The sequence below is a fragment of the Larus michahellis genome, chromosome 13 (genome assembly GCF_964199755.1).
Source record: "Larus michahellis chromosome 13, bLarMic1.1, whole genome shotgun sequence".
NCBI lineage: Eukaryota > Metazoa > Chordata > Aves > Charadriiformes > Laridae > Larus > Larus michahellis.
This window is the reverse complement of record NC_133908.1, coordinates 5,125,401-5,149,405: the sequence shown is the minus strand read 5'-3', so window position 1 is coordinate 5,149,405 and position 24,005 is coordinate 5,125,401. Positions and strand designations below refer to the sequence as shown.

General features: G+C 50.6%; 2 protein-coding genes across 7 annotated transcripts in view; both read right to left on the bottom strand.

Annotated features, from left to right (window-relative positions):
- Positions 1-2,878: 2,878 nt before the first annotated feature.
- Positions 2,879-12,118, bottom strand: MLEC (malectin). The gene is made up of 5 exons (XM_074606437.1): positions 11,490-12,118; positions 7,938-8,116; positions 6,664-6,840; positions 6,442-6,499; positions 2,879-5,253 (listed from the first exon to the last, which is right to left on the bottom strand). Exons 1-5 carry the CDS (start codon positions 11,683-11,685, stop codon positions 5,024-5,026), a joined length of 840 nt encoding a protein of 279 aa, XP_074462538.1. The 5' UTR covers positions 11,686-12,118; the 3' UTR covers positions 2,879-5,023.
- Positions 12,119-17,486: 5,368 nt separating this feature from the next.
- CABP1 (calcium binding protein 1) overlaps positions 17,487-24,005 on the bottom strand; it is a 56,754-nt gene continuing 50,235 nt past the window's right edge. For all 6 annotated transcript variants that reach the window (XM_074606905.1, XM_074606907.1, XM_074606902.1 and 3 more), the window contains 5 exons: positions 22,689-22,719; positions 21,861-22,004; positions 20,473-20,582; positions 19,923-20,070; positions 17,487-18,111 (listed from right to left, as the gene is read on the bottom strand). In XM_074606905.1, coding sequence (XP_074463006.1) covers positions 18,086-18,111; positions 19,923-20,070; positions 20,473-20,582; positions 21,861-22,004; positions 22,689-22,719 — 459 coding nt within the window. In that variant the 3' untranslated portion in view covers positions 17,487-18,085. The remainder of the gene's footprint in view (positions 18,112-19,922; positions 20,071-20,472; positions 20,583-21,860; positions 22,005-22,688; positions 22,720-24,005) is intronic.

Genomic DNA, 24,005 nt, shown 5'->3' with positions numbered 1-24,005 from the left:
CTGACCGGCAACAACTCCAGGGCAGAAATCCCGTGTTTCCGAGATCCACACTCTCCCCAGTTAAACTGGTTTGAGCCGTACTGTGCCCCTTGCCTTGAAATCTCCATCACACAAACTCTTTAGCAGAGACCTTTGATGTTTGCAAAAGATTATTCACATTTTTTAATCAGCCAGCACTGTTCCTAGGAGGGAGGAAAGCACTTCTGTTTTATTGATTATTTTTTCCTTTTTTTTTTTTTTTTTTTAAATAAAGCACTTTTTGGGAAAAAAAAATAATCAAAACTTATCAATAACCTGCAGTAGCGTCCCACTGATCAGCCTGGGGACAGCGCCGCCACATCCCTCCCCCTCCCACATCTTCCCCCCAGTCTCCAAAAATAGTATTTAATATACAGCAATAAACTCTGAGCAAGCCAGAGTCCTGGAAGACATGGACCTGCTTTCACCTCTCCCGTCCAGCCCAGCACCATTTCAATGCTGTTGCTACTGTATTCCTGGGACAAACCCATTCGGATCCAAGGTGAAACGCACGTGCCACAGCCCCGCCGAGCAGCGTGCAAAGCAGGGGTGCAGCACAGGCAGACGATTCGTGTTAATCACATTTCCAAGCCTTCACATCTCCAGCCTGGTGGTGCATTTGTGCCATTGAGAACACTCGTCTGAGCCTATTTGGGACTAGCCAGTGAAGACAGACTGGTGGAACCAGGCTGACGTTAAAAAAAAAGAAGTCATCCTTGAATTGTATTAGACTTTGGCATTTGTTCTGGAGATGCAGAAGCGTCAGTAGGTAAATTAGCTCAGTGCTGGCCCAGCTCCCATTTCTCCTGGATTCTCAGCAAGGATATTTCCCTCCCCGCCACAGAAGTGCAAGAAGCAGACTGATCTCTGCCACAATTGAGTACCAAACAGAGCCTGAAACACTTGGTACTTCGCAGCTGCTCAGAATCTGCTCACATCAAGGGCTGAAGCTGCTCTGCTGGTCCTCTCCCTCCTCCTGCAGTTTTCCATCAAAGACAGGCATGTTCACCCCAGGCTTCCCATATCAAGACACTTCCCTGGCTGCTGCAATCCCATTTCAACTTAAAGGAAGACCAAGGGACATAGCACGGGTCTGTGCATCCTGTTCAGACCCAAATGGTGCAGGGCAAGCCCCTGGCAAGTGAGTTCGGGTGGCAGGACCCCCAAACCACACTCTGCACACAGAAGCATCATATGAGTACCAGGACGCAGCCATGACTCACTCGGCTCTGAACTGCACAGACACGCAGGCTCCAGACTGTCTGGAAGTTCTCCATCCTGCCTTCAGGACATTTCTGGGGGAGACCAGACCTGAAGGAGCTCTTCCAGTTCTTCTATCCCCTGCTAGGCATTTTTCCCATTGACCTCAAGGCCTGGAACCAAAGATATTCGCTCGCAGTTCTCCGCTTCAGCTGTGACCTCCGGAGCTGGCATCCAGGGACAGTGAGACAGTCCTTAGCTGATCGTAAGGGCAGGGAATGCCTGTCCCTTGGGATAAAAGAAAAAACAACTCAGAAGCTCCTTAAAAAAAAAAAAAAAAGAAGCTTCTTCAAATAGACTTTTATTCAAAGCCTGAGACAAAGGCACCAAAAAGAGAAGTGAATTCATTTGGCTTTCTGCTCACTGCCACCTGGGGAACTCCAAAGGGTCAGAGCTGTTGTTTCAGTCACACACACAGAAGGGGAAATGGCCTGGCTTAAAGGTACAAAAGGAGAAGCTGACGGGTTGGTAATTAAAACAGGCTTTGGAACCACTATCCAGGCCCAAAACACAATCACCAGTGTTGTCTCCCCTTTATTAAGTGGAAACTTTATTAAAGTTGCCTTATCTGTCCCTCTCTACACAACTGCTCCACCAATCAAGCCAGGGTCTATTCTGACCCAGCTCCCCACACTGCTGCCAAGGGACACGTGCTTCATCTGCCTGGGGACAACAAAACACAAACCGCCTTGTCCCTAACCAATCTCAGTTAAACACCATCTTGGATATTCCCTCAAACACCCACGCTGGAAATCTACAGCCAACTCAAACTTTTTCTTTCCCTGGTCAGGACCAGGTACCTCATTATGGCCATCTGGCCAGCTTGCAGGTGCCAGACAGAGATGGCAAGGGGAACCGGCCTAAATATGACATTCCCAGAGAGGTGCTGACTGGTTATCCCCTACCATCCTCCCATGTTTCCACATGCTTTGTCTGAAGGCTCCTTCTGAGGCAAACCTGTCAGGAAGCGATGGGCCAACAAGGAAAACTGCTCATAGCACCATAACAGGATCAGGAACCCCCTCAACCACTAGCTTTGTAGTGACAAAAATGCATAAAACCAGGGCAACTAAGCAACTGAAGTGAAGCCATGAAGGATGAACTATTCCTCCTTTCTATTCGTATTCAAATAAGACAAATTCATTTGAACTGAGCAACTGGAACACAACAGATCATACCCTGCTTAGCTTTGCCTCAGGGCAGCTGCTGGCACCAGATGGGTGCCCTGGCTTCAGGAGAGGCAGGGATAAGCTATCCTAGAAGACTTGTCTCCAACTCTTGCACACCTAAAAGCACACCCTTTTTCTCATGCAAGCAAAGTGAGATTACTGGGTGAGCCCCAAGAACCTGAGTGATTCCTTGCTTCAAGGATGCTCAAATAAAGTGTAACGTAGAAGGCCTGGAGGAGAACAGCTCCTTACAGAGAAGCCTGCTTTCAAGCTCAGGTTCTTTGCTTAACAAATCAGCACAGTTCATGCTTCTCAAAACTGATAAAGATCTAAATGTCTCTGCGCTCTAGTTAGAGCAATCCCAAAAACACTGGAGAATCTCTGCAGGAACTGTCACCAAACAAAACAGAGCTCTCATTTTTAAGAATTTTGTAAGTACTAGGATTTTAACAGCAGCTAAAAGATGAAGCAGACAACTTCAAGCTTACCTACCGCCTTTTCATCATAAGGTTTGCTCTTAAGATCTAGCCCCTCTAAAACCTGTCTTCTCCTGGTATGGCAGGGACCCCCTTGCTTGTCCCAAACTGGCTGTTACCACTCGGGCAATTGGAGAGAAGGTAATTAATGTCCTACTGCTTGCTTTTTAGCTCACAGACACAGAATTAGGGTCAGGCCTATAGCAGTGATGTATGCAATCCGAAAGGCAAGGTTCAGTGCCACCACTGCACAGAGCAGTGCTTTTACACCTCCCCCAGCTCCTGTTCTGGAGCCCGTGAGCTGGCAGCTCACATCACAGCTTGAGGGTTTGAAGGAAGAGAAGGCTTCAGCTGCTTGGGCTCAGCAGAGCAGAAAGGCTGCTCCTCTGGCTTTCTTTCCAGAAAATAGGGAATTCTGCTGACTCTTTTCAACTCAAAGAAAGGCTGAGCCACTACAGAGGATCAAACCCAAGAACAACTGCTAGGAAAACTCAGGCCCCGGGAGGAGCAGCAGCAAGGAGGACACTGCTCAGTGCAGCTGCTCTGGGTGAAGAGAGAGCACTTCTGAGAACAACAACGACAGCATGAGGTAAAGCGTTCTGCGAGCCCAGAGCTCACCAGTATGGCAGCTGACCCACAAGGACACAACCATGCCTGGGCCAGATCCTGCTCCAGCACACAGAACATCTCCCTCCCACCTGCCTGAAGACCTCGGCATGTCAGAGGCCAAGACCATCAGAAGGCAGCTCCTCAGGGCCCGCAGCTCTGGATCAGGAGGCGCAGCCAGGGCTTTCGCTCTGTTCAGCCTCTGGCAGGCAGGAACAGGCCCCGCATGTGGAAACAGAAGCCTCTCGCAGAAATATCCCTGGGGGAAGCAGGTGACCTTGTCTCCAGTGTCCTGTTCAGTTCCAGATCTCTGGAGGGTGACAAACCACCTTGCTCTACAGTACTGAAATGCTGGACATCTGTGCCTTCACCACAGTGCCCTGATATGCAAAAGGCTGAGCTAACTGAAGACACTACCCAACCCTACTGCACTTCTTACCGCTGCAGGCAGGCCTGGTCCCTACGGCAGGAGACGAGAGCTCACAGGGAGCATCCGTGAGATTGCTCTGCTCTGTCCTACGGCACAGGCTGTTCACAGTCATTGGGTGGGGAGCTAACCGTTAGGAAGATCAAGGAACAAATCCAGAACCTCATCTCTAGGTCATCTGATTCTCAGCTGCTTCCAAAGGAAAGGTCGCTTGCTAGAAAGGGCAAAACAAGGAACTGGGCTTAAAATGAAACCTTTGAAAAGAAAAGGGTATTAAAGGAAACAAAAGCCATAATCAATACAGAAAACGAGTGCATCTGATCGACGCAAACAACGTCAGCCTCTCACAGGCTACAGCAGAATCCCTCTGCAATGGATCTAACATTACAATTGTCAGACTAGGAAAGTCTCTCCCAACTGGTGCAGCATATCAGGCCAGACAAATCCCTCTGCTCCTGGCGCAGCTTGCTCTCTTAGGAGGGGAACATCTCCACAGAGGCTGAGCAGCTGGCTGGAGTCTTGGTATCTTTATGCAGGCGAGTACCATACATCATGTTGTACGCATTCAGGGAGATGCCGAGCCAGGCTCCATCCTCCATAGTCGTTAGTCACCCAACAGCACCACAACACTTCCACGCTCCTGGACAAAACATGTACCCAGGCCTCGTTTTAAGAGCTGCTTCCCTGCTTAAGGAACCGTATTCCACCCATCAAAGGCAGAGATCTTGCAGCACATGGCTTTCTCTCAGTGTGGGACATGGCCCAGGACTGCTAGCATCAGCTTCCAACAGCCCAATACACAGACAGCCAGGACTCAGTTTACTCTTGGATGCCCCAGGGAGGAGTGGAGGCTGCACATGGTGTGAAGGGGAAGGCGAGGGCCTCGCTGCTTGCTGGCAGGGGGAAGGTAAGCTCCCTCTTACGTGGACCTGCTATTCATTCCAAATGAATCATCTTTTTTTTTTTTTTCCTTAAATTATGAACAATATGGAGAAATTGAAAGCAACCGTGTTTGGTCCAACTCCTTCCCTCCCAGCCCCTTGGCTGATGCTCTGTGGGGCTTGCTCTCACAATCGGCAGAGGCAGAAGAGGGTAGGAATGAAGACACCGAAGGCCACCAATATAGGAAACATGAGGCTGCTGTTGTCCGAGGCATACGGGTTTGGTGTGCGTGGGCCTGACTGAACCCGGTTCTTATTTGCTTGCTTTTTAACACTGGAGCCATCATCATATTCATCTTCATCATCATCTTCCTCCTTCTTCTCCAGACCCGGGTGCGGCTGCAGCTTTGGAACATCTGTTGGACAAGACAAAAGGTTGCAAGGAGGCAGGATGTAACCCGGGAAATCGCTCAGGTCACTCCCTTCCCCTCTCCCCGATCCAGCATGAACATGGGCAATAGGACACCTGGCCCTACATCAACACCGTGGCCAGAGCACCCAGGAAATAGAAGCACCTTCCCAGAGTACTCATACCACCACTTCTTTCCTCCATGATGCAAGAGCATCTAAAGACCCAGTTTGCAAAGAAAATGACATCCCTCCACCCCATCTACCTGTGACACTCAAGAATTTACAGCACAAAAGCACACTTAGAGCATAGTCAGACACCGCAGCTGCTCAGTGAGATCTAGTCAAGAACAAGCACCTGCAGGACCAGCAGATAGAGGTGCAAACAGGAAGGGGAATAACCCGTTCCTTAAATGGTCCTACTTCACATCACTGCATCCCCCAACCCCAGACCTATCAGAGCAGCATGGCCCAACCCCACTTAAATGTGGTCCTCCGAGCCTGGAGCCTGAATTGCAGGTCACACACACAGCAAGGTGCCACCTGGCCACAAGGTTACACACCAAATCTTCAGCAGCACTTGGCAATCCCTGGCCAATAGTAAAGCAAACTGATGCTCTGGTCAGAGAGGAGTCCTAAACCTCCCGTGTTCAGGAGCTAGAGGGACTCTAACTCCAGCACAGACTTACAAAGAGAGTGATGAAAGAGCAAGGATTTCACTAGCGTTCCCCACTGCTATCCAGAGGAACTGATATCTAGGGAAAAACACTGCCTTGTCCTCGACCTGAGGAGGCAAAACAAAGCTCCAGGTAAGAAACACATAACTACTAGCTAAAAGATCTCCCATAAATTACTTGTCTGCAGGGCTGCTGCTGACATCCAAGGCCAGAGGGAATTTATCTGTAGCTATAAGCTAAGACTGACCAGACGTGTTTCCTTCTCCTCTACCCCATATGCAGGAAGTCCCGAACCAAAACGATTTTTCTTATTCCAAAAATGACACAGCTATGTGCACTTGGAGGAGCAGGAGGACACTACACACCTACTTCATCCTGCAACTGCACTCTGTGGGAACTTGCTGAGAGAGAAACAGTTTTGGCAGAGGCGGGTGAGCAAGAGCTATGATCTCATGGTCTGAGAAGCAACAGGCTGCTCTCCAAGAGGGAAGAGCCTTCTGGCTCACAAACCATGCTTACCTTCCACTGTTCCTTGCAGTATGTATAGGGCACAGATTTTTGGATTGTCATAGTAGCCCTAGAGAAAGCAAAGAAGGAAGACAGTGCTGCAGATTTGAGGTGAGAAGTATTTGCCCCCCGCCCCCCCCCATCACCTCTCCTCCCCCAGCACACAGCTGTATCACATGGCTGGGGAAGCAGGGGAAAAGGAAGACCAGGGCTCTGCCTAGCAAAGCTAATTACCTTTACAAACTCAATGTGGAGCTTCCCCGTGAACGTGGAAACCTCACCCTGGACACTCAGTTTCCCCTTTTTGATACTCATGGGAATGATCTCATCATGAGCTGTGCTGTGTCCAACTCTGTCAAAAATGTCCAAGTCCTTCACTACCACGTGGCCATTCAAGCGAACATCAAATACCTTCAGGGTGGAAGAAATGACAGCGTGTCAGAACAGATTCAGGCATGCGACAGTTAAAAGGGGAACAGAACAGGAAAGGTCTCTGCTCGTTATGCACCCAGGACCAGAAAGCATTGCAGCATACACTGTCCCACCACACGTTCTACTCCCTTGAAAAGGGATTCAGAGGCCAAAAGCAGCCAGGTAAGGACACCAAAGCATTAAAGTTGCTTTCAAATACCCCAAAATCTGCCTCCTCCTTTTAAAATAACCCCCATGTTTGCTGTTCTGAACTGAGGACAGCACAGTTTCATTCTGGTTTATTCATACTTTTATTCTACAACTTTCCACCTACTGGCTGAAGACTTGCTCCTACCGCCCCAGGGTGGCTGCTACACATCACACCCTAGGGAGTTAAGCCATTTCTAACAAACAGCCTGCAGCAGAGCAGAGAAAAGGAAACATGCTGGTGAAGGACACAGGGTTTGAAGGAGGTAAAATGTTGAACTGGTAACCACATCTGTGAATTCAGAGTGAAAGTCCTCCTCAGGGCTGTAATGACTCAAACTTCACTCAGCACCTGGGGAATCCCAGCAGAACCACATGAAGGAAGAGGAACCAAAGATGCCTCAGCCCTTCAGTTTAATCTGAGGCTGCTTTTTGCATCCATTCTGTAAGCCAGCCCCACCAGTTCTGTTCCCTGAAATACTTCTCTGTCAGGAAGGCATCACAGTGCTTAAGGAGCAGGGCTCTACAGAAACTGATGGAGCTGGGGAAAGCCAGACTAAAACACACACCACCTCTCTCCCAGTTTATCACAGGGCTTTGAGTTCTTTGTGCTTCTGCTTCCACATCTGTACATGAGGGATTTCAAAAGTGGGCAAGGATTATTCTTCTCTAAAGCGCAATAAAAAGGGTTGAATTTGTGTTTTCAGGATCAGTTTGAACCAGTACCAAGTCTTATTACATTTGTAAAAAATGTTTTGCGTCATTTATTTAACCCAGATCAGTTCCCTGATTCAATCTGCACAATACTTCCTTCAGCAGAAGCATGCTGTCAGGTCAGTAACTTAGCCAGTAACTCACATCAAAGAGATGAGCAAGGAGCTGTTGCTTACCTTCTGTTGAGACTGTGCAAAATAGACCTCTGCAAACTTCAACACCAGCACGTAGTCACCCTCCTCTTTGATGGGAACTTCATAGCCAAATGTTTCCTCGTTGTAACGCTCAGTCTGGTACAGAATCTGATCTTCCGCATTTGACCGCAAGATTGGCAGCTTCATACCATAGTCAGAAGCTGGGTTTCAAGCACAAAACAGTGAGAGGAAGGGTTAATTTCTGAGGCACATGGAAGAGAGACTTTATATACTCTTGAAGTGCTTAACTCCCTAAGTGGCCTTAGCACTTACGCCCTGTCAGACCTGTCTCCCCTCCTTGCTCTGACCAGGAGGCGGCACTACTGGAGCAGAAGCAGAGGTAGCCAAAGCCCCAGAACCCGGGTCCTGTAGAAAAACAGGTCTGGACCTGCTGCAGTCTAAGACACAGTAAACTCACTCGCACCGTTTCAGAAAGAAGAGTCTGTTTCCAAACAGGGCACAGAGCCAAAGGACTTGGCCATTGACTCCTGATCGAAAGAGGAAAAGCACCTAGAATATTTTTACAAGGTCTTAAAATTATAAACTCTGAGTACAAAACCGAAATGGTCAGTGCAGGACTGACTCGACTCTTTCATTCAACAGATGAAAGTTAGCAGTCGATGGCATCAGGTTTTAGAGACTCACCCTCCTCAAGTGAAAACCCGGGAAATGGCAGAAGGGTGAAAAGCACTAGACACAAACCCCTTTCTTCTCACCGCAACCATGCAATACCTGCTAGCTTAAAGACAGGAAGAAGGAAGCAAGAAAGATACACGCGGGTTTCAAGAGGTCCATCAGCTGCTCTTATCACGGCTGCCCAGCTGAAATGGGCGCTGTCTGGTGGTATTTGAACAGCCCCCTAAGAAAGGCCCAAACAACATTCCCAAACGGGACATACCTGAGAAAACAAGAGTAATCTTAATGACTGACAAGAGGCAAATTTTATTTCACCACCTCTACAGCATCCTTCAAAAGATCTTAACCTGACTTGATATTTTATTGTGTCAGGGTTACTGTACAAATGCAAACTGACACGTGCCTTGAGACCTCAGTATCAAGTAATTCCCCAGCAAAGCAGGGGCAGGAGGGAAGACTCTGGACACCACCTGCCCACTGGCACTTCAGTCAGGAGAAGCTGATCCAGATGAAGTTCTCTGCTGACACTTGCCACTTCCACCCCCATTTCCATGGGAACAGACACTGCATTGGCCAAGACAAAGCAAGAACTACTAACCCGGTGCACGTTGCCAAAGATGGAGCCAATGCAAACGAGGGAGAGGAAATTAATGCCAGTTCTGGGTCTCCTGTTTCACATACAGCTACTCAGGCAGCCTCCTGCTTCTCTTTACCACTCAAACCCGGGTGCAAAGGCTGAAGACTCTAATCACCAGAAATACAGAGGGTGAAAAGTTTGACCTGTCCTCCCACACAGACATTTCTGGCCAGCCACAGATTACGGCGATAGCAAACCAAGGACTCCACAGAAGTCAGCTCCTATTAGAGGAAAGCCTGCATAGGAAGAAAGTCCTTTAATAGCCAAGAAGGTAACTGGAGAGGAAGAGCTGTCACCTGTATATCAGAGGTCTGTTGACATAGCTGTGGAAGCAAGCTTGATTTCACAGCATGTTGAGAGGTAGCTCACCAAGAGACAAGCAGTACTCATTAATCTGCGACTCAACTATGTTTGACACCTGGCTATTCTGTAATTGCCATCAGCACATTTTGTCCTTTAGGGCACAGCATCTGAACTGAGGCTTGGAAAGAAAAAGAAAAAAAGGTTTTAATTTGCCCAGAGGCAGTACAGCATAGAAACGCTATCCCTAGGTCATTTTCACCCAGTCAGCCGCATATTTCTGCTGTAGCCATTACATGCCTATCGACACAGAGAGAAGCCCAGAGTAAACTGAAACAATAGTGCAATAAAAAGCCATTGAGGAAAAAGCAGCTGAGAGCTCAAAGGGGTAAAGTCTCCTCCACTGTGCCTGGCACCACTGGCTGAAGCAGGATTACTGGAACAGCCTGCTGTTCACAGACACCATAGGCTTTCCCCAAAGGAAGAGCATGCCACAGTGTGCGTGAAAAAGAGTCTTTTTTCTCAACTCAAAAATAAATTGTTCAAGTCCACAAGGACATTCTCCTTCAAGTCACACATGTGAGAGGTCTGTGAAGGGAAGATGACCTACAACAATTGGGACACCCACGGAAGCTGGGGCATCAGCTTCCGCTGGGGTGAAAAACTCCTAGCAAACCATAGTAATATTTAAATGTGACCTCCTCTGTGTACATTGTGCCCAAATCGGTTCCCATTCGGGACGGCACTCATGCAGGGTAAGCAACAGCAATCCCACTGTAGAGCACAGGACAATCCTCACCAACCTACACAGAAATAGTGAAGGTTAGACTTAAACAGATAGCTCATCTTCTCTGCACTCCACCACTCACCTGTAACTGACAGCAGGAACAGCTCAGCACAGCTAACTTTTCAATACATTTGTGAATCAACTAAGTTTTGGTCCATCAATTACCAGAAACATGCAAAATTCATACAACCTGAGTAGTTTCAGGGGAAGTGGGCAAAGGTAACCCAAGTGTAAGAGCAATTTAGTTCTCCATCCTGCCCTTACTGCTAGATAGAAGCTTTTACAGATTCAGTAGTTAGAGGAGCTGATCACATCCCATCTGCCTCCACCCCTGCCCTGCTCTTGGACACCCACCCTGCCAGGAGCGGAGCGGTGGAGCAGACCAGACACCTGCCCCTTCCTCCTGCCCAGCCCCAGCTCCCGGGCCCCAGCCACCAGCCTGTGCCACCCCCGGGGGGACCAGGCTGTTGGTGGCATCGCCCTGCACCACGAGCCATTCCTCTGCGCAGAGCGGGCAACGCATGTTCTCACTTACTGAGCGCGCCGCAGGCTGGGCTGCAAACTGGCAGATCTTGCTGTGGAAACTGGGGTCTTTCAGTGGAAAAATGGGAAGGAAAAAAAAAAAAATAAGGAGCCAGGCGGCTGCACGCGGCCGGTTTGGCAGCCTGACCTCTCCCGTCGCCTTTCCAGCCGAAATTCCACTCCAGCCCGCGAAGAGCGGCTTCCCCCCCGGCATTACACAACCCCGCGGCCCGCAGGGATCACCCCGCCGCCGCCGGGAACCGGGGCCCGCTCCGCCGCAGGAGTGGGGGTTGCGGCCCGGCGGAAGGATGGGGGTGGCCGCGGTCCCAGCGGGTGACAAGTGCCGTGCGGGGGCTGGGCCGGCGCTCCCCGCGGGCCCTCGCTGCCCGCGCAACCCCCGGCCGCCCCCTCCACGACACCGGGCCCGGGCGGCTGAGGGAGAGGAGCCTGCCTGGGCCGCCGCAGCCCTGCCGGGGGAGACGGGACGGTGCCGGGGTGACGCGGGACCCGGACCCCCACCGACACAGGCAAGCCTCATCGCCCCCGGCGGAGCGGAGCTGAGCGGGGCCCTGAGGGCGGTCACAGCGACACCACCCCCCCCCACCCGGGGCGGGACCCCGCGCGGTACCGGCGCGTCCCCCCCGGCCCTCACCTCGGCCCACGCGGCCCTCGAGCGGGTCCTTGCGGAAGTGGATGCCGTTCACGTCCACATGGGCATCGCCGCCCGCGTTGACGGCCCAGACGACGCTATCGGCCAGGCCACCCGCCGCGCCCCGCAGCAGCGGCGGCAGCACCAGCAGTAGCAAGGGCGGCAGCAGCGGCGCCCCGCGCGCCCCGGCGCCCACCATCTCGGGCTCCCGGCGCCGCACCCGCCCCTTCCTGCCACCGCCAGGGGGCAGCCTAACCCGCTGCCGGGGCGGGGCGCGCCTCGACCAATCCGCGCGCCGCAACGAGAATATTAATTATCTGCCCGCCTGCCATTAGGCGACCGCGGGTCTTTATCTGCATATTCATAAAGCGACGGGCCAATGGGCGGCGGGAACGGGCGACCAAGCTCGATTGAGAGGCGAGTGGACGGCGGGGCGCTGCGGCGGGAGGCGCGCCCGGCGGGAGCGGAGCGGGGAGCCTGTCCCTGCCAGTCGGAATTGCCTGGGGCCGATACCGCCCGCTCGGGGAGGGGAAGAACGAGGGGGAGGAACGAGCCTTCCCGGCGGCGCCTCCTGAGCGAGGCCGCAGCCCAGCGAGCTCCCCTCAGCACCGGCCGCCAGAGGGGAGAAACCCGCCCCCTCTTCCCCGCCAATCAGGGAACTCCAGCGCGGCCGAGGCGCAAAGCACTGTGGGACGGCGGCGGGAAGCGGGGAGGGCGGTGGCGCGTTGCCGGGGCAACGGGCGGCGCGGTGGCGGTAGCGGAGCGGGCCCACGGCCGGGCCCGGCGGCGGTGCGGGCCCGGCAGGGCTCGGGAAGCTGCTGGCAGCGGAGCCGGAGGAGCGGGAGCTCCGCTACCCTCGGGCGAGGCTCCTCGTTACAGCTCGGTAGTTTCGCGTCCGCTGTACTCCGGACAGCAGCTCCCAGTACTGATTCCCTGCCTCAGCAAAGCGCGCTGGTTCCCCGTTCGCCCCTGCCGTGGAGTACGGGAACGTGCAGCTCCCGGCCCGCCCGGTGAGGAGTGAGACTGATGAGTGGCAGGCAACCACTTTGGACCACAATTATCTGCTTGACAAGTAAAACAGCCAATGAATGGCGGGGGGGAAGAGGGGGGAAGGTAACCGTTGCACTGCCAGTGATTTTTTTCTCCCTGTGTTGCATTTTACAGGAGAACTTAAGATTTTTCTGAGGTTTTCTGGAGGACGTTAGCAAGGTCTTGGGAGGGCTGGAGTGAGACATCACTGGTGGAAACTGGATGAAACTCACTCACTACGCGGTGAGGGGGAGGAAAAAACTTAATGTTTGCCTCCATGTTTGCCCTTCTGTCTGATCTGAACAGGCTGCCCAGGGACCTGGTTGAGTCACCATCCCTGGAGGTTTTTAAAAGACGGGTAGACATACTGCTTAAAGATATGGTTTAGTGATGGTTTTTGTCAGAGTTAGGTTGATGGTTGGACTAGATGACCTGAAAGGTCCCTTCCAACCTAGGCAATCCTATGATTCTATCTTAGTGTTCCTCAAAGCTTTGGATGCCAGCTAAACCTCGTGTCTGCACTTCGGTCACTAACCACATTAGCAGTGGCTGCTCCTAAATCCCAATGACATTTTATTAGTTTGGGTCTTCCACAATGTGTTTGCCTTTAGAAATAAAGACTACGTGCTGCAGATTGTGAATTAAATGGGCTTGTTGCTTTTGTAATGTACCTCAGAGGCCTCTTAGACAGGACACAGCCTTGGAGAAGTGAAGTCAGTTTGGTGAGGGGAGAGGAACCACCCACCCTCTGCTCTGGCCAGGTTGGAATGGGCCCCGGAACGTGTCCCTGCTGCTGTCACATCGTCTTCTGGGCTCGGGGCAGCCGGGGCAGACATGGGGCAGCTGGGCCGGGGCAGACATGGCACTGCTGCTGGGAAGGGGTTCCTGAAACTGCAAGGTGGATTAGGAAACCGTATCCAGAAAAGCAGTGTCAAACACACATGCTTAGCACCTCTCCAGACTAAGCCACCTCATGCTGGTTCCTGGCAAATAGTCTCAGTGTTACAGACCCCAGCCCTGGCAGCAGCTGATCAAATCCAGACTAATCTCCCGTATCCCTGCTGTGTTTGTGACCTGTTGGGTGTCCCCCAAGTTCAGTTAGCAAAGGAGTGCAAGCAGCCGTGGCCAGAACAATGCTGTCCAGTTGGCAAGGCCGAGGGAGGCCTCGTTAGAGCTCATTTGTACTGATTACAAGTGATCCTTCCCTAATCACTCAAGATCTCTCAACTTAAACTGCGAAGTGCTTGGGTCAGGAGCACAACTTCAAAGCATGTAAGCACCTTGTGTGTCACCAGGTTACTGCCATGAGCTGCAAAAGTGAAGGGAGAAGAGGGACGGCGTGATTGTCAGCAGGCTGAGGAGACAGCCAGGGCTGAGGTTACAAACAGCAATGTCCATGGGTGCAAATCCTCATATTTCCGCTCCTGAGACCCACCAGGGCAGCAAAGGTCCCACTTGGGTGGCCCAGGTGGGCTTAGGCAGCCGGCCCCGTTGGCCCCTGGATCAGCAGGGCTTTTGAAGGCTTCACACACACAAAATGGCAGTGGGGCCCAAGCGCTGGCTGGGCAGAGCCTGGCCAAACCTGTTGTGCCTCTTGGTGGGCTGGGGAGCGTGAGGCTCACACTGGGACTTTTGCTGCCTCGGTGGGCACTGGGGCGGTGCAACCAGTGACTGGGGCTTCATTACAAACCCAGCATCAAACTGCTCGGCCCAGAGCAAACATGCCCGTGAGCAGGAATTCAGACATGAAGGGATTTACTAGCTAATGTTTAGGCATGACTTGGACAGGTCCCTCAGCTGAAGGAGTCTGTTTGGCCCCAGACTGTACAGCTAGGAGCTAACCCAGCTCCCCTCCTGCCTTGGGAGGGTCACCAGGGGCTTTTGTGGCTGTGCCAAGCCCTAGTGTCCCCATTGAGGGCTCCTGGGGCTCCTGCACATCTCACAGTGAATATCAGCAACTCTTCATTGAAAAGAGAAGAGTTTCCTTGAAAAGGAAGGAGTTCCCTTCCTTGAACAGAGGGGAAAATGCCTCTCTTTCCCTTCCAGCTGAAGACTCAGCCTTTTTAGAGGGGGCAAGGCACTGAGCAGTGCAGCACCTCCTCTGCCTCCCCAGTCATAGCATCTTCCAATAACTAGCCTGGGTGATTATTTCCCAAGAATCAGCAGCCCATCATGAAGCAAGAGGGATTAACTGAGCATCAGCGGGTGAGGAGGGATAGTGGCTGTGCTCATCTGGGTGCAGGAGGAGCGCTTGCCCTGGCTCATGGCAGAGGACAGCAGACGTGCCGCAATGGTCTGCGTCCACGGTGCCCTACACTGCTGCCCCTGAATCATTACTTGCGGTCACAACAACTTGATGCCAGCTTGCGTCCCAGATGTCAAAGGCTCTGTATCCTGTTACTAATCCACTGAGCCATCAGTCCCTTGATGCAGGCTGGATTTACACCAGTAACCTACAAGTGAAAGGCTCAGGGTTGTCTTCTCAATCCCTTGATCTCTTTCTGTCCCCTGGCAGCTGTGCCAAAATGACTCTCAGTCTTGAATCAATCCTGCCTGGTCTATAGCCCTGATCATTCGCAAGTGGTGTGGGGCACCTGTTTTGGGTATTAGCCATTTACTGCAGGCAAAAGGGATCAGGCTTCGGGGTGTCCAAAAAGAGCAATGGAGATGTGTGGGTCAGAAGCAGGTCTCGTAGCTAACCAGACATCTAAGAAGCCAACGTGAGCCAGCTCCGCTGCCTGGGCCAGCTCCCAAACCACACGGAGCTATGGGGCTCAGGTGCCCAGAGGGGACCAGCTCTGCCCTGCCATGTGGAGCTATTTGGAAGCCTCCCTGGTACCGGATTGGAGATGAGAGCAAAAGGATTATCTCTGGAATTAGATTATTTAGATTGGAGCTTTAATCTCTGACCCTGTCTGCACAAGAAAATAGTAAAACTCCCTGGGATTATTTGGGGTTTTTATGCAAGTAAAGCCAGGCTTGCAGCAAGAGCTTCTGCTGGAAGGAAAAAAAATGAATGCTTTGGAGACCTGCCCTGTCTGACCCGTTCACTGCATCATGGTAAGACCTGACAGAAAAGAGCTACAGACAATTTGGCAGAGACCCAGCTTTCATCGGAAGTACCTGTGGCTCCAGGACTGCCTCTGCAATGACACAAAGGTGCCATTGCACCCTTCCACTAGCACCAGTGTCCCCGCAATTCTTGGGAAGACAAACACAGCTGTGTCAGATAGAAACACAGGGATCTGCCTAAGTGAAAACAGCAGTAGTTCGCAGCCACTGTGATGCTGCGCTGTGGATCAGTGCAGCCTCTAGAAATGGGTTTACAGTTTTAAATAAATTAAGACCATGTCCTGCCATCTGCTGCTGCAGGCAAAGGATGCAGCTGCTTGGTGCAGGACCCAGGAACAAGCAGGCAGAAGCAGACACTGTGCCTGTTGCCACTGACTGTCTGTTGGGCTTCTGCATGCTGGCTACCGCACAAGGCATGTGCCCTGAGTCGTCACCGGTCCCCGTGGGCAGGCACAGTCACTCTGCTGCACGCAGGCAAGCAGCACAGCTGTCCTCTCACTCTGCATACACACACACGCTTCCTCAACGGGCTCCACTGTAAGTGAAGCACATTTGTGTACCAACATTCCCCATGGCAGACACAAGCCTGCACGGGTCTCTCCCTCCCCAGTATTATCCTAAGTATATGTATAACTTACCAGGACTCTGGACTCTGTTCAGTTTATCACCCTCATCTCCTAACCACAATGCAGCTCAGCTGCTGTACCAGTAAATATGGAGATCTGTAAATATCAATTTTCCAATTTCTTGGCTCGCACCCACATTTCTGAGACTGGACCACCTCCAAAGATACACACACATAGTTTGCATACACCCACTTGCAAACAAACTCTTCTACTGCTGCACTCCCAGGTACCCATCTGCACTCCCTACTTTTATACGCGCACACACAAACCTTTCCCAGTGCACATGCCTGTGCAAACACAAGTATACACACATACAAATATAAGGAGAAACATAGTTTTTCCATTGTTGGGATATCAGCCATTGCTGCAGCTATGCTGGCTGGCACAGCAGGAGAGAAAATCCTCCTTTGGGACACAGATTTGTGGACCCTAAGAATTTGAAAGGGAACCTGGGAAGTGAAAGATTTGAGACGGAGGAAGCAGGAGGATATTGGTTCCTAACCTCCCAGTTGGAGTAAGGGGGCAAGTGAGAGGAAAACAGCTCCCAGTCACACTGAGGAACACACAGCAATAACGATGCCCTTTGAAGCTAAGCAGAAATTAGTACTGGCAACTTGTGACTGAGCACAGAGCAAGGGGTCAACTCTTGGTCTGGCAGAGTAGGGGAAGGGAGCAGGAGGTTGGGAGCATCTTGGGGAAAGGGGAAGGAGGATGAGCATCTGATGTGTCTGTAACCAGCTGGTAGGGCTCGGAGGCTGCTGTTATCACCACTGCAGGCACATGCAGCATTTTTGAGCATGAACAAGCTGGAGAGCAGGGCACTGCCATGCAAGGAGGCTCCTGGCCAATCCCTGGCAGCAACGGTGTTACAGCTCAGCTCCCGCAGCACAGCCCCCACTGTGCATATGCTCACAGTTGTGTTTGCAATGGTCTGGAAAGGAGGGGGTTTGCTATTGCTGCCTATCGCCCTCCCACCCAGCTTCCCTCTGCACCTTCTCCCACTGCTCCTTGCCACGCCGCTGCAGGGGCTCTCACCTGCCCCCTTGTGGACCCTCCACACTGCCCTCCCTAAGAGGCACCTCCAGGCCCCGTCACCATGAAGACAGCAGGACAGAGGGCAAAGCCCTGCCACAGGCTTAGTGGCCAGCAGTGGCTCCTCTTCCTGCAGCAAGGACTTGCCTCTGGAACCCGGTGCAGATGGCGCAGTGTGCATCTGCTGCAGCCCTTCTTCCCCAGCCCAGACACCTCTCACAAGGGACATCCAGTCTCCACATTGTTTCAGCGTGCATATTTATCGCTTTCCCCCCACAAGACATGTATTTGAATTTACTCTTGGTAAACATAACCACAGGAGATGCGAATATGTGCCGGGGAAGCATAAATAACTCCACACAGGTAGACACACACACACAGAGACAGCAAACACAGACACGGTTCACCAAGGGAAACCAAGAAGTGCAGAGCACGCCCTGAGGCTGCCACCGGTCCCAATGGCTTTGCTCTCATCCACCAAGCCAAGAGGATTTCTCCTGCTTTTGCTTTGCAGCAGCTGGTGGGAGAATAAAGCTGGGGAGGAGGAGTCTAAAGTTGCAAATATGCCATGAAAGTATCATGACAAGTCCTGGCTCTGCAGTTTCCTGCAATCATCTTCAAGGAATGGTTCCAGTTGTAGGAAGATGCAAGTCTTTCACAGTGTGAAAGGGTGGAGGGGCATGGGGACCACCACGAGGGAGGAGCAGCAGGTCATCTTGCAACGTCCCAATTGCAGCCAGCCGATAAACCTTCATGTGGGAACATCGGGGCTAGATGCTCCACCTAGGTCCTCTTTTGCCCTCTCTAAGGTGCTGATTCTTCTTTAGCTGAGAATCATCTTCAGCGGGACATCATGCGAACAAACTCTGCAACCAACAAGAAAAGACAGCCCTGAAGCAGAAGGCATCCACGGTCCCCAGCCCAGCATTCCCTGGAGATAGCATGCAGCCAGGGTGAAACGGAGAGTCCACACACTGCCAGCAGGTCTGTGCCACTCCGTGACCGGCCCTGGAGGGCTCACACAAAACAGACTTTAGTCCTTGCATTAGATATGGTGATATGATCCCACCAGCAGGTCAATTCATTGCCTCGGACTCCTTCCCAGTCAGCGTACAGTCTTGTGTGCACAAGCAACTCCTTGTGAGACACTACGGCAAGTGTTGTCTCCCTTCACTGTAACTTCAGGGAACCTTGACTTACAGTCTTGGGAACACAGTATGATTTCTTAATACGCTTGTCACTTCACAGAGACACCAGTGTGGGAAAGCACTAGTGTTTTGGGAGGTACCAGGATTTTTGTAGAGAAAAGTTTACTTCGATGGACTTCTTGTTTTTAAAGATACAAGTTAACTGTAAGGATACCCTGGATTTATTTCTTCACCTCTCTGCAGCTTGTGAAGTCAATTACAATTGTTCAAATTGAGTGTAAATGCCATCAAATATAAATGTGTTTTCATTCTGCACTTGAATTGCCAAAGAACTAATAACTCTGCAAAGAGGAGGGCAGTGGAAATTACCCCCTTGACTTCTCCTTTTCCATTGATGGAGCTGTCCTTTGACAACTAAAGCAGTAACTCACAGAGAAAATGATACTGGGATAGCATTTCATGTACTTTAGCTAACATAATTTAGCTGTAGGAAACAAGAAGAGCTACTGTCATGTAATCAGCCAGTGCATTAGAACTGCTGCAGCTACCAGATACTTTCTAGAGAGACACTTCTAGGTTTTTTTCACATTTTCCAAGCCCTCAGAAGCTTCAGTAATCCTGAGGACTGAGACTCCTTGTCATGCAGGAGACCCAGGAATGCCTCTGAGCCAAAAAAATTACATCAGTTTTATTTTAATTCTGTAGATCCTGTGCTTCACCCCTACTGCAAAGGGACATCTGTATTTGCACTAGGACAAGAAGCAGCCTGCCATGCTCTCACACCTTCCAGCTCTTATATCCGCTTATCTGTCTGATATCAACTGCTTCCCTTGCCAGAAACCCTGAGCTCTATTAATATTGCTCCTGCCATGGCTAATGGCTAGGATAGTAGCCTAACCACTCTTATTTTTCCGAGTCCTTCTGGCATGAAAAGTGTGAGAAGAAATGAATTATCTCTAGGATTTAACATGACACTTCTAGATCTGCATCTGCATAGATATCTGCAGTCCTAGTGAGCACATCTGGCACGTGACTGTCTTCTGGCATAAAGGCACGGAAACAAATTCCCTATAAACCCAGATAACAATGTGAGCCAGAGGAAATGGTAGGTGCAATGCATTCTCCAAAGTAATCCAGCCTCCTCAAAGCTCTTGCAATAAATATAATAGAAAGGAAACTGCCCCATAAAAAGAGGGCTGGCATAGCACGTGTGCACCAGAATCTGCTTCTCTGTGACAGGGCATATTTCTTACCATGCTAGAGTTATGGAGAGAGACTCAAATGAAACTGAGATGCAGCAAGAGATGATACACAAATGAACACTTCAGCTGAGGAATTTCGCATGTGGGACAATATTCTCCGTTTTCCTCAGCTGACTAGGAAAAAACCCCGTGTCCTGTTTGCTTTTTTCTCCATACTTCAGATAATTGGGCCCCAAGCATGCAAATCTTCCCTTCTGCGTCCACCTCTGAGCTGAAACTCTGACTCATACCAGAGCAGATGGACAGGGAGCGTTCATCCCTTCTCACCTTCAAAATCAACACGCCCATCTCCATTCAGATCCACATCCCGGATGATCTCTTCAATATCCCGATGGCCCACCTGCTGCCCTAGAAGCTTCTTCATGGCTTCTCGCAGCTCACTGGTGCTGATCTCCCCATCACCATTGGTGTCAAACTGCAAGTACATGAAAAATACCAGCAGGGGAAATACAGTTAATGGAAATGGATCTTGCTCTGGGTTGGATTGTGTATTTTCCTGCTCCTGAGTGCCTGTATTTTTCCTGTATTCCTTTTGAGTCCCTGCTTTTCCTCCTTTGTGTGCCTTTTAGATCCAGTCTGTCTTTTCTCCTCAGAAACCCCTCATAACTGCTGTGTCTGCATCAGCTTTCCTCTTCCTTGCCTCAAGGGTTCCCTTATCTTAGTGACTTTTTCTGCTCCTCCCTTGTTTCATGCCTGGCTTCTCTGTCTTCCACTGTGCTGCTCTCTCCTCCTCCTCTTCTTTTCCCCAGTGGGTCTTCTCTCTTTCCTGTGTCCTGTTGCTCACCTCTCTGGGGGGCACGCAGTAGGGACCACTCACCTCTCTGAAGGCATCGCGGAGCTCTTTAACACCAATCATGTCTGCAGTTTCTGCTAGCAGCTTTGGTCCCATCAGCTCAACAAAGTCTTCAAAATCCACATGGCCACCCACTTAGGACAAGACAAAAGATCATGTGTAAGAACTCCATACAGTAGCCAAGCCCAACACTCACTTTGGACTTCTGTGTGCCCCAGAGAGGGCTTGGTTCTGCAGGAAGGAAAGCACAGAAGGTGCAGGACAGTGGAAGGAAAAGCAGACGTAGTTTTACACTGTCTTTGTATTTTCTGGACTGTGGGCTAGGTGGAATGAGCCCAAGTTATTCCATCCTAAGCTGCCATGGACTGTCACATCCTTATGGCATCACGTAGTAGGCATTAGAGGCTTGATCATTCTAGTGCTTATAGCAACCCTCTGCTGTGCCCGTGCAAAAGGGTATGGCAAGGGCACAGCATGATGTTCCTGCATGGCCTGCGTAGTGCCCTGCAGCAGTGGTGGAGTCTTGCTCCATGGGCAGTGGCTAATGTACGTCCAACAGTTTATTCATTGTATTAGTCCTTTTTCTCGTTTGTCCCCTATCTGAAAGCTGGCAGTAACACTCTGAAATTTCTAAGCACTTGTGTGCCAGCATTATCAGCTGCTTTTGTGTATGACTGGTTCTGTATGTCACAATTGTTTTCCTTCCCTTGACCAAGTAGCTTGTCCTTTTTACATGATCACGTGTCAGAAATAACATGCACTAAATATCCTTTTTCCCACTTGGCTGAGGGTAATACCCTGCACTGCCACAGACAAGAGGCAACAAAAAATGATGGTGAAAGACAAGGGGCACAAACACAGTTACAGTGAATCAGAAGCGTTTGTCACATTTTTCCATGACTCCAGCAGATGCCCCCATCTGACACTGACAGCACAGCTCACTCGCAGCCCATCCCCAGGCACACAGCAGATCCATGAACACCCACCACAGAGTGAAGAGCCCATCTATCACCCATTCTGACCAAAGCACCTCCATCTTCCCAGGCTCTTTCTTCAGTCTGACACCATCTGACAACAGCTTCAATATGAGAACATCCACAACCTGTGCACCAATGTCTAACTGCCCACATTAAGGATAGTTTTATACCTGGCAGCATAAGCACAAAGGACATCCCTTCCACACACTGTTCCCATACAGCACAGTCCACACAGTCCCTCTGATAAGCAAGAAACAAAGGCATCGACTCTTAAGGACCACAAACAGGAGAGATGATAGGGAGCGAAAATGAGAACCAAAAAAAGAAGGGGGAAAAATCCAAAGGAAAAGAGACAGCGGGAGACTGAGAGAGCAGGAGGCAACAATGCAGGGCACAGCAGCAACAGCGAGGTACAGCTAGGTGGACATTACTCACGGTTCATGTTGATCTGCTGGGAGAGCTCTATTAGCTCCATCTCAGTAGGCATGTAGCCCATGGTTCTCATGCAGTTCCCCAGGTCCCTGCAGTTAATAAACCCATCCTTGTCTTTATCAAACTCCTTAAAGGCTTCTCTTAATTCTGTGGAAGTGGATCCAAAAGAGAACAATATTGTCAGTGACAGCTCAAAATACCTTTTTTCAAGAAACATCCCCAGAATCAGCAGCACTTTATGAGGCCAGACTCCCTAAGATACTCCCTATTTTCCAGCAGATCTCCCTGCAAAGAGGCAATGACTGGAGCAATGTTAAGCTCTTCTATCAGCTGCACTGCTGACCCATTCCTTACAGGAGAGCTTACTTGGACTACACGTGTCACGAACTGATCATTCCTAAACTGCACTCCCTGAAGAAAGTGGAAGCAGTACGTTTTCCCAACTTTTACCCCTGCACTATATTATATAGTACTCGTAGGGATTAGCAGATAAAATAGCTTTCCTGCAGCCATACTATTGTATCTTGCTCTATGACATTTTCTGTGGGAGCTGGGGTGGACAGTGGTTCCCTGACAGCTAATATCCCATTACTTTACTTATTCTCACATCCTGAAGAAGCTGGAATTGATGCAAATTCCTTCACAGTCAGCACTCTTGTAGTTTTACATATTATTTATTTCTGCTTGGGATTGCCAGGAATTATTCCAGTAACTGTCTCCATTGATTTGCCCCAAATTATTTTACCCCACAGGGGCCAACCTGGAAGGGCCAGCCAGTAGCTTTTCACTGGGCAGAGAGAAAGGTGATACAGAAGGAGCGACAAATTTTACCTTCAATTTCTTCCGGACGCAGTTCTCTATCCTGCAAAGAGAGAACATACTATGTTCAAGCTTGACACAGACATAGTTTCAGAATAGCACTTGTTGGTACAAACAGTTCTGGGACAAGCCAGAAAGTGAGAGAAGAAACAAGAAGGTGATGACATGTTTAATACCGTCTACCTAGCAAGGCTTCCCAGCAATCCTCCCCAACGGGAGGCATGTTAGCCCGTATGCTTCCCTGTGGAAGGGGGATGACAGGTGCTCCCCCAAAACAGAAGAGACCTGGGCCAGCACAGCCATATGTGTGGCCTCCTCATCTGATGATTCTATGACCGCCTTAATGAAGCTCCTACATCATTCCCCAGCACTAAGTCCTGGAGCAGAGACTGGTCCTGCAGCAGCTATGATCTCCTCTAGAGCTCTGATTGTATTTCCTACCGCAGCTTCCACTGAAACAACCGGATCAAAACAGCTGGAAGCAGTCCCTGTAACCAGCAGGTCTATACCATCATGTGCTTGGATCGCTGCTTGATCCCTGTCCTTCTGGCAGGACAGGGACAGCCATGAGCTCTCTTACAGCCAACATTCTAGTGCCATCTCCTATAATCAGTCCCCACAAAAAGGTAGGAACTTCCCCCTTCCCCCCAGCCTCAACTCCATATACAAGCATTTTGAAACCAGGCATGAAGGCAGACACACAACATATACATCATCAAGGTCATCTACAAACAAAACAGGACAAGGATTCACCATGTTCAGGAAACACTGCAACTTCAAACATCCAATCTGAATTTCTTGGAAGAAGGGGGAGGATATAAAAGAGCATAGGAAAATTCCAACACTGCACCAGGAAGAAGAGATGAGCACGGAAATGCACTGCTTTCTGGTTTAAATGCCCTTTCTAATTCCTCTTATGGCTCCCAGGCAAATCCAAAACATCTGAGAATTTGGAAACACAGAAACGCCATCTCTTTTGTCGTCTCACTCTTGGCTTTTCCCCTCAACTGTGAGGACTTTCTCCTTGCCTTCCAGGTGTCCTCCAGCCTCACCACACATCCCTGGAGACAGTGCCCTTGATCAGTTTGAGAAGGATGATCCTTTGCTATTCAACCACAGGCTCCTCTGGAAACTAATGGTGGCTGCTCAGAGTGCACAGCAAACTAGGACACACACTGGTTTACGTCTGTGCAGAAGTGGGCTGTGCCAGAGAAATGACCAGCTTGCCACTCATAACCTTCCCAGAGGCATCTCTGTGCTGGATGGAACTGTCGGAGCACGCTGGCTCTGCCATTTCATCCTTCACAGACCTGGTATTTTCAAACATGT